The 13826-nt window shown below is 46.2% G+C and overlaps 1 protein-coding gene across 3 annotated transcripts in view; it reads left to right on the top strand.

The window, feature by feature from the left end:
- HIBCH (3-hydroxyisobutyryl-CoA hydrolase) overlaps positions 1–13826 on the top strand; it is a 1493921-nt gene that overhangs the window by 1181140 nt on the left and 298955 nt on the right. For all 3 annotated transcript variants that reach the window (XM_069615663.1, XM_069615664.1, XM_069615665.1), the window contains one exon: positions 7980–8038. In XM_069615663.1, coding sequence (XP_069471764.1) covers positions 7980–8038 — 59 coding nt within the window. The remainder of the gene's footprint in view (positions 1–7979; positions 8039–13826) is intronic.

Here is a 13826-nt window from a genome sequence, read left to right as displayed (position 1 = left end):
ATACTATAGCCTGTCGACTCGGTACGCCAGATTTGGCATCCTCAACTGGGTAATTTGCTATTTGAGCAAGAAATTACCTTGGCTTGCGGACAGACCACAAGCAATGACCTCCATTACAAACACTAATTAATTTCAATTTCCTTGATCATGTTTGTTTTACTCCCAGTACATTTCCTAAATTAATTGTGACTAATTCTGATGATTGTCTGCTCAGTTATGCTGCAGATGCTGCTTTTGTGTTCTCCTAATCCTTTACTCCTTAAGTACTGGGGTGAGGTCTGGAATCGTCAATGATGCAGTCCACCACAGTCTACATATTGCACAAAAATTACGGGTGCTCAGTCTGATGAGTAACACAGCATAGAGGCCCACAATGGCCACGGCTTCATTCAGTGCTCATCAGTGTCAGCGAGAAGGGGATTAACAGAGGCCTTTGGCAACAAAACAAGGTTTATTGTGCTGTACACTAGGGTACACGTGCACAAAAAAAAACTAAGGTAAGATATGTCTCCTTAGACCAGAGGAAGGTAGTAAACTAACAAGCACAGGGAATGTTCACAAGTGCCAATGTTGTTCGCTGTTAGGGTTGTTGCCTGAATGAAAGATCAATAAAAGTGCATAGGGAAAAGGGTTTGCGAAACAATTCACCCTCGATTCCTTTGTACCTTAAGTTTCTGGACGCAGAGGATAATGAAGATGATTATCAGGTGACTGCAATCATTCCCTGTTGGTCTCGGGTACATTTTCAGGCCATCACCGTTGTAGCCCACCCACCCCCCGCCCGCCAAGGACAATCCATCATCATACATACTTTTGGTATACTTTCTCTTTGACTCTGTCTCATGGGAGCATATTACAGGCTTGGTTCTCCTTCTGGGTCTTTTCCTTACAGGTGTAACCTCTGGGACACCCACTGGCCACTGGCCAGTGGCCACTGGGGATTTTTTCTATATGGAGGTTTTGCATGAATATGCGGGAATGACTGCATAATGAGGTAGCCCAAATGAACCAAGGGGTTAAGATGGTGCATTTTACAACACACTTTGTGAAAAAATGGGTCCAAAACTACAGTTTGCAATTGGGTTTTGTAGGAAGTACAAGGACATTCCAGTACATGCCAAGTCACTAGCAATGCAAGGGAACGTTTTCTAACACATTTTCATGATGGATGCCTTTGCCCACAATAGATGCCATTATAAAACATATGTTCATACTAGCTGTTGTCCATACATGTTCAAGCAGGCTGCCCTAATGTATGCTAGTATACCCATATAAGAACACAGTCCTGTTGATCTTGTCAGTAAATAATTCCATGCCACTAAAAGAAAACATGTCCAGGCTGGCTGCTGCCCCAATGTAGGCCAGTAAGGCCATGTAAGAATACTCATGTTAACTTTACCTTTAATGCCAATAAAAGTGCCATAGCACGACAACATTCCCAGACTAGCGGCAAGTATGGCCATATAAGAACATGCATCATGTTGCTTTATCCTCATTGGCTAAACAAATGTACCCACGCCCCTCATGTAAGAGCACTCACCATCTTGGCTTGGCCCTTCATGAGATTAAAAGAATACCATGCCATAGTAACAAAACATCCCTTGTTGGCTGCACAAATTAACAACACATAAGAACATGCATGCTTGCTTTGGCCTTAATGCCAGTGAAAAACACAATACAATAGTAGGAAAACACGTCCTTTATGGATGCACAAACGTACCCTTAACCCGCCCATGTGTTATGTTGGCATTGCCATCATACCGCTAAAAAAAGTCACGCAACAAAGAAAACATTTCCTAGCTGCCTCAAAAACAGAGGCCTGCTCCTCAGCCCAGAACACAGGATCACGTTTTCATGCAGCACATACACTCACATATGCAACTCACATACATTCATAAATACATACTAATTTTCTTTTCTTATGTGCAGCCCTGGTCAGGGCTCCATATACCACCTGCGACAATGGCACTTCAGCTCCTGCAAGGCATTTAACAGGAAGCATGCAGCACTTCCTGTTTCCTGCACATGTGTGGTGGAGCCATAATTACTTCAACATACTCCCCCTGGATGAGCAAGGAGGCACTGAAGGGCCCCCTACACACATTGTGCTCTGCAGTGCACCATCCTGCATCCCTGACATGCCACGCAAGGCTGGCAAGGCCAAATACCCGTAGCCATGCATGTCCCATTGGGCATGCGCACTGGGTTACTAGTACTGTGAAAGCCGCATAGGTGTAGTTTTGGCACCACCAAGTCATGTTAAATACTTTTGGCTTATAGGTGGGTCCACCATCTGATTTAGTGTCAGCTGAAGTTTCATGTTTTTTTTGTAAAGGTGATGCTTTAGCAGCATGCTCAGTTTTGGCTCCTTCGTGGCATTTTAGCAGCATCTTTCGTTTGAGCAGAAGTGTCATTTTAGTGATAATCCATAATTTCGGCCCCTAGTTCTTTTACGTCAATGTTTCTTTTGGAGTATATGGGTAATTTTAGTGCCTCCTAATGAGTTTGAATAGTTTTGACACAAAGAGGATGCTTTAATGTCCCCATTAGTTTCAGCTCATGGATGATGCTTTAGCCCTGACAGAGGGAACCAAGGCTATTTTTGTAGATATATAAAAGGTGTCATTCAGGATATCTTAATTTTATAATACATGGTCACACCATTATTCCTTTTTATACTCGATCTCTTGATTGCTTGAATGCAAGCGATTTTCCAGTAGTTATGTGGAATACATGTCGAATCTGTGATATTGGAAGAAATACACCAGTGTGCAGATTGTGATGTGCTGCAAAACTTAGGTTTAAGTCAGTTTAATAAAATCCCTTTAATTAAATGATGTATTTGTAGTTTAAGAGAAGTGAAACTTGTAGCAAGATTGCTGCTCTCCAGTACCAAACTCCATCTAACCACTAGATAAACATACTTTCCTAAATGTTTCTTTATTTACTAATAATGTTTGTCAGAAATATATTCTTAAGGCAAAAGGAATTATAAAAGCTAGCATAGTGTATTTTTGATTTAGTGACGGCTAGAATTCTCCTTTCGCTCTGTGCTGACTATGGTTTCAGGCACTGTGCTGACAAAACACAGCTGTAATCGGTCAGTTTAGTAGAAATTATTTGTTCTTATTACTGCTCATTAGTGATGCCATAACTAGAACGTAATATATATTTTTTAAAAATTGTATTTGGTTAACCAAAATCTTTTACAAAAAAAAAAAGCAAACGTGACATATATCAATAAACATTTTCATCTGACATTAAAAGTAACAACCCACACACATAATATCCAGCATAATAAAAACAGAAAAGAAAAAAACAACCAACAGACACTGAGACAACCAAACGGGTACGGAGGAATTACACTCCTACTCCGTCTATGATTGTCACAGTCATAAGGAGAGAGGGACAGGGAGCCAACAGCTAGGTTAAATGAGCATTATTTCTCATATCGCTTCCTACAGAGCTCGACAAGGAAAGAGACAAAGTAATGGGTTTCAGCAGAGAGGGTCAAGAGAGATACTACTCACTATGCATTTGTTTGAATTGGCCCCATTCACATAGGCCACAACTGATACATTTGTGTCTGGTTTGCTATCTGAGTTGGCATAATAATCCTATAATCTCTTTATTTACATTTTTTTTTAAAAAAGGTATTTATTAACGCGTTGGGGGCTTAACATTAATGCCAAAGTCTGGGTGAATGGGGAATTGTCAGCCTTGTTTAAAACTATTCAGAGGCACGCGACAAGGGTGCCCACTGTCTCCTTACCTCTTTAATCTGGCGCTGGAACCCTTCTTGATTTACAAGCAACAAAGTAAGCTTCTGAAAGGTTTGAAAGTTTGGGAAGAAGAAATTAAGGTTCTAGCTTATGCAGATGATGTCACGATGGTTCTTGGTAATCCAATCGAGGGTGGCTCTGTTCTGAAGCAAATGATTGAGGAGGTTGGTTTTCTTTCAGGTTATAAGGTTAATTTGAAGAAAACAGTGGTGTTTCCTGCCAGAGACACTCCTGTTCGTAATTGTTTGATGGACTGGAACTGCAAATGGGAGAATGGTAGTGTGAAATATTTAGGGGTATATTTTATGAGAGACTTGCAGAGACTGGTTGGATACAATGTAGATAAAATGATAGAGACTCTTCGTAGAGACATCTGCAAATGGGGAAGATTTCTGCTCAGCATCTGGGCAAAAATTAACACGATCAAAATGGTGATTTTACCGAAAGTCCTGTATATCATTCATTCGCTCCCTGTTAAATTTACAAAGAAAAACCTGGGGCGTATTGATAAGGTGTTTCAGGAATTTTTGTGGGGTGTTGGAAAGAAGTCGAAAATACCTCGTATAATATACTGGTTCGTAGTGTGTAAGAGGGAAAGAGGGAGGTTTTGGCTACCCTATCCTTGAAAATTACTTTAAATGATTTATTTTTAAAAAATCAGCGGCTTATTTCAACATGGGTAATTCCTTGACTACGTTATGAGCACAGATAGAAAATCAAAAAATGAGGCCGTCCTGGATTGAAAGTTTGTATTCACTGGGGAGATTACCTAAACCTATATCTGGCTTGCAGACAGTGGTTGCTACCAAGGACGCTGTGACATTAATGATATTGGGAAGTGGACAGGGATTATTCTTTTATAGGGAAGCTTCCATTTGGCACAATCCAGGTTTGCAGATCAATAACAAAGTGTTATGTTGGAGGAGTTGGATTAATAGAGATGTGTTGTTGATTGGGGATGTCTGGTGTGATGGTAAAATGGCTACTTTTGAACACTTGAGAGGGAAATTTGGCTTCCATAAAAGGGAGTTGAGGAGATACGGCTTGTTGGCTGCTTTGATCTCAGACAGACAACAGATGTTAGGGGTTCCAATGACGCAGAGGCCGGAAGGGTGCAACCTCCTCAAGTCTGCGCCACATAAGGTGTCAACTTTTTTAAAACTTTTTCCATTAGAGACTCATCTGGCAGGATCATGGGAGAAGTTGGGACTCACTTAGTCTGAGGAATTGGGTAGGGTTATTATAGTGAAGGAATAGGAGCATCTGTGGAAAGTTCCTATTAGGGCGAAAGTTAACTTTAATTTGCGTTATATTCACCAGAAGATATTGGGGCACCTTTATTGGACGCCGGTTCGGATGCACAGATTGGGGTTGTTAGAAACTGAAAGTTGCTGGGGATGTCAGAAGGAGAAAAGTACCTTGTTAAATATGATGTGGAATTGTGTCAGGGTGAGGGATTTTTGGAATGACGTGCTGGATAGAATTCATTTGATATGGAATATTGTATTTCCGAGAACCCCATCTACAGTGCTTTTGAAATCCCCACAACATTGTAGGTTTATTGGTTGTGCAGCGTTAGGTTGGATTAAAAAAGTCCTCTTGGTCGCAACCAGACAAATATTAAAAGTCTGGAAAACCAGAAGAAAACCATGTGTGGCAGAATGGCATAATAATCCTGCAACCTAAAATCACACAGATTCTCCGATGATTCCCTCAGCCCTAGTTTTGGCATATTATGTTACATTTTTCTAATACCTGTACCATAGCAATTGTCAACATTGTATCATAACCAGATCTCAATCTGTCCCAGAAAGTTTCAGATAGAATCATCTCTTCACTGGCTAAAAATCTCATGAAGCCGGAGGATCTGGCCATCCAGGTCCCCTCACAAGTAATCAGCAGATGTTCTAATGATTGTTTTTCTGGGTTTTTGCATACATTAAACAATGTGATGGTCAGCTCTCCTTGCCCCCTTTTTGCATAGACCTCTCCCGTGTGCAGTACATTTAGACGGATTCTGAGAAATGTGTTCCTTATTTTCCGATCTGGAAAATAAACAAGGTACCTCGGGAGAGTCCCCACTTTCTTATACATTTTCAATAATAAGTTTGTGGGTGTTACGGACCACATTTGTTCAATTGTTAAGATCAATCCATCACCTCTAATGATTTCTTGGCTTTCAATGGATTATGTATTAGAATCTCTACCTCGGTACCTGCTTTGACCAATGACTCCTTAACCTTTGCCTCCAATTCAGTTAACATGTTGGATTTCTAATCCTTTAGCTGTGCACAAACATCCTAATACAACATGACCTCATTTGCTGTTATAATCAGGCGGGGGAGGGAGGCCAATCTCCATTCATCTGCAACTCTTAATGAATATAAACCCAACTCCAATCTCAGTCCAACCATAGGTAGACTCATGGGCAGACCCAGAACCTTCTTCCACACAGCCCCTTCCAGTCTATCCCAATTTTATGTTCCAGAGAATAGGTTTCGCCTCCAGCCCATATAGGATAACTGTAATGGCTTTTGCACTGGAGTATTTAATTAGAGGTAGCAGGGAGAATCTACAGTATTTGGCCGCCACCTTCTTCATTTGTGAGACTATCTGGGAAATGTTACCCTGGACATCCCCCTCCACTTTAGACTCTGAAGGGGAAGCATACAACATGGAGCCCAGGTACAGCACCTCCTCCACTCTGGGAATCACCTGACCATCTAGGACCCATTGTGAGAATGCCACTTTTTTACAATGGTGTCTTTACACCACGATCTTAGACTTTATCGGATTAATTGAAAGCCCGTTTTCCTTTGCATACTCTCCCAGTTTATTAAGAAGGCGCTGCAACCCCACCGCTGTCCTGACTTGTATAACGATATCATCGGCCTAGGCCAGCCAGCATATTTTAAGCCCATTGATAGCTGAACTGACCAAAGCTGCCAATTCCAGGAACCCCCCCATATCTGCCAAATAAAGGTTGAAAGGGTTATTGTTAGTTAACTCAATGCTGCGCATTTTATCGCCTTCGGAATGCTGAGTCTAACCTATGTCACGACCAAGAGATCAACAGACCACTTAAAGCCATGGTCTCAAGGCTCTGCTCTTGATTCAGGTAAATTATTATTTTTCAGACTCACATGAGAGCCTGCAAACACCAGCAGACTGGGTCCGCATCTGGAAGTCTCGAATTACTTTGGAACCTCTGTTTTGGAATTGGGGCCTATGAAACTTGGGCCTACGCAGACTCCCAGACTCCCAAAGCAGTGGGCCCATTGGCCATCAGGGTCTTTACATTCTAAGGTATCTTTTTTATTAAGATGTGCAGACTATGATGGCCAGCAGTATAACTCCAGCTTGTTTAATGCTTCTGATGTCTGGGTCAAAAAGTGGCCCCTTCAAAAGTCCATGGCTAGTAGAAGGAGCTATTACAGAGTATACTTGGCAACACTTCTTATACATCTCTTTCCGTCTACTGCTCAAATTCCTTTAGTGCACGTGCACATTCCTTAATTCTTTGATCAATTAGTTTCATGGGACATGGTCTCTTGGTTCTCCCCCTCCTTCCTTCTGGCTAGTTCCTGTCAGCCAGGAATGGTTGGGGTTGCTGGGACAGGCGTATATCAGTGATTTCACTGAATCCACTTCACCTAAAGGAGAAATCATCAAATTGTTTTTTCTTCAAATGTTTTTTTTATTATGCAGGGGGAGACGTCCCACATCCCCCCACCCACTTCCCCCTACCATATCCTATCCCCTTGCCCCACCCCCATCTATGTTTTGAAATTGACCTACTTACCTCACCAATTCAAAGAAAAAAAAAGTTCAGTGATTTCTGAGTAGGTGAAATTGGATTAGGTGAAATCTACAGTATCGGGGACAGGCAACATACTAAGGACTGGTGATGGACTTGGGAGCTTCGAGGATCCTCATTATACCCTCTCTGAGACCAGCATCACAGAGCGGCTGGAGTCCCAGCTCTGCAAATCACCCAATCTAATGTTATGGTACCATGTACATTGTAGTTAAAAGTATACATATTGGCTTACTATGCATATGTTGCATGCAGGTGGAGCTTTCCACTAAATGAAAAGAAAAAGGTTTTACATTTCTCCTACACTTACACATAATTGTAGTTTATGAATGCATGTTTATTCCCATGGATGACCTTTATTTTTTTCTCTTTTTGAGCAGTGCAAATCTGGCGATGCTTCTCCATTCATTCTTGATGAGAACATCGAGAAGATAAACAGGTATTTGGCATTCATCCTACATGTTATTTTGCCCATTACATCATTGTGCAGTTGGGGCCTAATGTGTCCACCGGTATCATTGGAGTAACAGGGGGTAACATATTGTTACAAGTACAGCAACACAGGCAATGAATTGTCAAACTTGTCATATGATAGTTAAATTTAATTTCAAGCTTCATTTGAAAGGTTGTCCATTATGATTATGTATGACAAACATATAGCTAGTTACTCCTATGTTCAGTCCCATCGCTCTTTACTGTTGTGATGTCATCCCTATGTAGCCCCCCCACCCTTTTGGTAGTTACTAGATATGTAACTAGAAGTGCAACACTTTTGGATTACATTAAGAATTCTCGAAGCTCCTTTTTACGTCAGAGGGTTCCAGTGGAGGAAAATGGTTAAATGTGCAGCAGATCGGTGTGTGTCGTCATACCACAGGCAACAGCTTGGGTGCTGGAATATGCAACCTTTAGCTCCCCAGAGGTGTTGGGTTGCAGCTCCCATATGTCCTAGCCAGAACTCTCATGGTGAGGGATGATGGAGTCAAAGCGAAAGCCCGGCTGTAAGCACAGACTTCAACAGAGTGTATCCTGAGAGGACAGTGTTTTGGGACTCTGTGCCACCAGCTGGTATCACTCTGCTTTTAACATCCACGGAGGTCAGTGTGTTTAGATAGCTTAGCTGGCGCAAAGTGCAGGTCGTGCCAGCGCAAAAGCACGTCTGCAGGCACAGATTTCGGCAGAGTTTATCCTGAGAGGACAGTGTTTTAGGACTCTTTGCCGCCAGCTGGTAACACTCTCCCTTTAATATGCACAGAGGGCGGTGTGTTCAAATAGCCCAGCTGCCACAAAGCGCAAAATCATAGCTGCAAGCGCGGACTATGGAAGACGTGGTGTAAGACAATTGTGCACTGTAAATAATGTGCGACTTGTAACTGTCTTTTCTGCAGGTACGTCGTCTGTGAGCTCTGGTACAAGGGACATTTTGGTATCTGCTTCCTAGCTGCTGCTCGCAGTGCTGAGTTTAACTAAGAAATAATGGGTGACCCACCTGAACCCCACACTAAATCTAAGTATGACGTACGGAGGGTGGTGAAAGTGGTCAGGAACAGCAATGCATCGCAGTTGGATGCCTCAGCAGCATTGAACCTGGCTATGGAAATACCTCTGACTCCCTCACCCGTGAAATGAGAGGAAGGAGTCATTGGTATTAGTGAGGATCAGGCGAAACATATGAAGTAGTGTCTAACTCTGTTAAGGCTAGAAGACAAAACGGCAAATCATCAGTAGCTAAAAATATTACTGGGTTCTTTAACACAATCCTTCAAGATTGTGACTTGGGGAACCCCCTAACAGCTCTAACCGGCTAAATCAAAATCCCAATGATGCATCGACTGCGCATTGCTCTCAGCAAACTGTAGTGACTGATCGGGAAATGTTGGCTATCCCAGAAGTACAGATGCAGAATCATAGTAGGCAGTCGCTAAGGGGCGTGGCCAACGCTGATGGCGTAAAGACGTGACTGTGTGGAGCTCCCGTCCCGATCCTGGCCTAGATCCTTTATTCGACCCTTATTCCTGGCCCGATTGTGTGCCAAAACTTATACCCAAGTGGGGGAAGTGATTCTGACCCCGTTCGGCGCTGGAACGAGAAGAATCGGAACCAGCGTCCCCGAAAACGCAACCTCGGAACTGACGCCCCCGAGCGAAACAAGATGGCGGACGACAGCGAGGCCTGACGGAGGGGCGGACCGAGCGGGCTGCGAGGCGAAGGGAAGAGGTTCCATCGGGCTTCGCCTCCCCTGTCCCTACGCAAGTGGCGGAAAGACCCCAGCAAAGTCATCGTCCGAAAGACCGGACACCCTCGCTTTTCCCTGCTCCTCGGGACTCGTCCTGCCGCTGGATGCCACCGAGCACACGAGGAGACCACCACACTGCCAAGGGGAGCGGACGGAGTCACATCCATCGCCCCGGGACCACTGCGGAGGGGACACGAGATGTGCATAGCCCACTGACGCGATCTGCTGACCGCGAGGAGCTCTGTGCGAAGGAGCGGCGGAGACCTAAACAGGCCCCCAGCTGCCGCGGGGCCCTCCTCCTCTCTCCCCGAACGGACGGCCCGAGGACGGAGGAGTGAACAGTTTACCCACCAACGCACCGGTAAGCTTGCAGACCCTATCCTAGCGCTTGGGAGCCGGAACTCGCCTGTACCATAGACGACGGGGCCCAGCGAGGCCACGGCCCGGAGTGTCGGGAAATCGCTGAGCGCCCTGTCGCACTGCCGGGGGAACACCCTGCATCGTGTCGCCAAGGAACACCGCTGCTCTTCACTGAAATACGCCGTCCTGTGGGGCCGACGGAGGGCTCATCCCTGTTGCCACACTACCAGGTGGGACAAATGTCTACTTCGCGCAACAAGAACAGGGGTGCCACAATCATGGACTCATTCTCAGGGGCTAAACCCAAACAGCCCAACCAACATGAGATCCCCACGCAGACTGAAACCCCAACAACTGCTACCGACCCCAGCAACGCCCAAGTGCTCCAAGCTATCGCAGCACTCCAAACGTGCATGGAGACTAGGATAGACGAACTCAAGGTGGACATGCAGCTAATCCGCCAAGACGCCCGCAACATGGCAGAAAGAATAAACAAAGTGGAAATAAACCTCCGGGACACCACGGACACTGCCAAGGACTTAAAGCAGAAAGTCATCACACTTGAGAGGCAAGTGGCTCATCTTGAAGCGAGATCCGAAGAAGCAGAGGGTAGAGCCCGCCGCAATAACATCAGAGTCCTGGGCGTTCCGGAGGGGATGGAAGGCGCTGACCCCACAGAATTTATCGAGTCCCTACTAATGCAGGAAGTCGGAGCTGGCAAACTCACACAGGGCTTCTCCATCGAGAGAGCCCACCGCGCCCTACAAAAGCGGCCCCCTCCGGGATCACACCCTCGCCCAATGATTGCCAAGGTCTTGAACTTTCGTGACAGGGAAACAATCCTCAAATTCTCGAGGGATGGAGGTGACATCAGACGCGATGGCTCCAAGATTGTAATCTATCCCGATTATACCCCGCAAGTCCAGCGAGCCAGGAACTCGTTCATACCTATCAAAGCCCAACTGCGGAAGTTCGACCTTAAATACATGCTACTGTACCCCTCGCGCCTCAAGATTCTACACAAAGGTAAAGCCGTCTACATGGAGACCCCGGCGGCAGCCACTATGTGGATGGAACATAATAACCTGGCCGAGGGAGAGGACCACGTTTCGACACCCAACGGCTAAACCCAAACAGATCCGATACAACAATGATTGATTAGTTCTCTCAAGGACGGGAGTTCCGCGGACCACCCCACAGACATCGGCGCAACCCACCCCACCCCAAGCATGGCTGGCCCAAGGCCAACACCACAACCGCACCACATGACCTGGACAGGCCGATGGGTAGCGGATGCCCCCGAGCGTTGTCCTCCCAGAACAGCTGCTGGGAGCAACACACAGTTAACTTTTTTGTTCAATCCACCTGTTCGAGTGGAAGTTAAATTCGTTTATAAGTCTCCGATTAACACGTCAACGCAACAATCAAGGCCAACAGGAAGAAAGCAGAGCATAGACCCTGGGGGCGACCACTCGGCACACAGGGCTGGCTCAAGGAGGGTGGAGCCAGCGCCCTGGCCACATTGCCATCATCATGCCCACACGCCTTAAAATCGCCACCTGGAATGTGAGGGGCTTAGGTACCTACTTACGCCGGAACAGAATAAAATCCTATCTACACAGAAAGAAGATAGGGTTGGTCCTATTACAAGAAACACATCTAACCAAGGAAGCCATGGCAGCACTCCAATCATACTGGGGTGGACAAGGGTTTGGGTCCACATACTCCAAATTCGCCAGAGGGGTGTTCACCTGGATCAGCCCTCACATCCCCTTCCAGCTCACCAAAATCGAACAGGATCCCGATGGAAGGTATGTCATAATTCTGGGCCACATTGAACAAACAGAGATCTGCATAGTCAACTCATACCTCCCCAACAACAACATCCCTGCGCACCTCACCAAGTTAAGCACAAAGATTGCGCCCTACAGAGATGCATTCCTTATCTGGGGAGGCGACTTTAACTGCATCAGTGACCCTGCACTCGACAGGTCGACCCCCCCCTTGGCTGGCCCATCAACTGCCACCACCGCCCTGAACACCATGCTGAACCGCCTAGACCTGGTCGACATCTGGCGGGAACAGCACCCCAAGGATCGTGGCTATTCCTTCCACTCCTCACCGCATAATCTTTACACCAGAATCGACTACCTCTTCATTGGCAGAGAGAGCTTCCCCCAGATCGACTCTTCCAACTACCTGGGCCGCACCATCTCTGACCACTCTCCCCTTGTAATTGAATGGAACATCACCGGACCCAGATCCCCCATACCCACATGGAGGATGCCCACTGAGGCACTTAAAGACCCCGAGTTCAGGGAAAGCCTTAGAGAAACCATAGAGAACTACATCAATGAGAATAAAGGCAGTGTAGCCCACCTAAGCACGGTCTGGGATGCTCTCAAAGTGGTTGTAAGGGGAGAGGTCATAGCAAAGGCCGGAGGCATGAGGAAACGCCTAAGAACTGAACTCGAATCACTAGAAGCTGAAATAGAACAGCTAGAATCCAACACCCTGGACCTCCAACCACAGGAAGTCAAGCTGGCCAGCTCTAGGGCCGCCTGCAAGGAAGCCTGGGACAGATTGGCCAAATTTGATTATATCACCAGAACCAACAGAACGCACGCCCATGCCGACAAACCTGGCAGACTACTCGCCTGGCTGTGTAAGAAAGAACACCCTAAGTTCCCGACCACTGCCCTAAGAGATGCCGATGGCACGCTACAAAGGTCCCAACAGGGAATTAACGACACCCTTAGGCTGTTCTACACCCAGCTGTACTCCCACGCTGAAGAGGTACCCCCCGAGGACATCTCAAACACCCTGGACGAAATTGGCTTGCCCCTTCTCCCCCTGCCACACAGGGAGGCTCTAGATGCTGACATCGATATAGAGGACATAAAAGACGCCATTAAGTCACTGGCCACCTGCAGGGCACCGGGCAGTGACGGGCTGCCCGCTGAATTTTACAAAGCCTATGAGCCGGAACTGTCCACGCTGCTACACGAGGTATTCCAAGAAGCCTACGAGTCGGGCACCCTGCCCGAGAGCATGCGAGAGACTTTATTGGTTCCGCTCCTCAAGCCTGGTAAGCCTGCGGATGACTGTGACTCCTATCGCCCTCTCGCTATGCTCAATTACGATGTTAAAATTCTCACAACCATATTGGCCAAGCGGCTGTCCAGGGTGATCGGAGAAGTGGTGCACCCCGACCAGAGTGGCTTTGTGCCGGGCCGCAACACCACTGCCAACCTACGCAGATTACAACACATATTGTCACACCCCTCTCACACTGGGCAAGCCCACACATTACTTTCTTTAGACGCCATCAAGGCATTCGATTCAATTTTCTGGGAATGGCTGATTGCGGTACTCAGGGAGTTTGGCTTCGGAGAACGATTCATTCGCTGGATCATAATTCTCTACACCAAGCCGCGAGCACGGGTGAAGACTGGTCGACTCATATCCACGGCATGGGATATACAAAGGGGCACACGGCAGGGCTGTCCGCTCTCCCCCATGCTATACATAATAGGGCTTGAACCCATTGCCATTTTTTTCAGGAAACAATTCTTTGATGCTGGTATCAGGATTGATGGGGTGGACCATATAATTTCCCTGTACGCGGATG

The sequence above is a fragment of the Ambystoma mexicanum genome, chromosome 9 (genome assembly GCF_040938575.1).
Source record: "Ambystoma mexicanum isolate Mex_15411 chromosome 9, UKY_AmexF1_1, whole genome shotgun sequence".
Taxonomy (NCBI): domain Eukaryota; kingdom Metazoa; phylum Chordata; class Amphibia; order Caudata; family Ambystomatidae; genus Ambystoma; species Ambystoma mexicanum.
The sequence above is the reverse complement of the archived record's forward strand: the minus strand, read 5'-3'. Positions and strand labels throughout refer to the sequence as shown.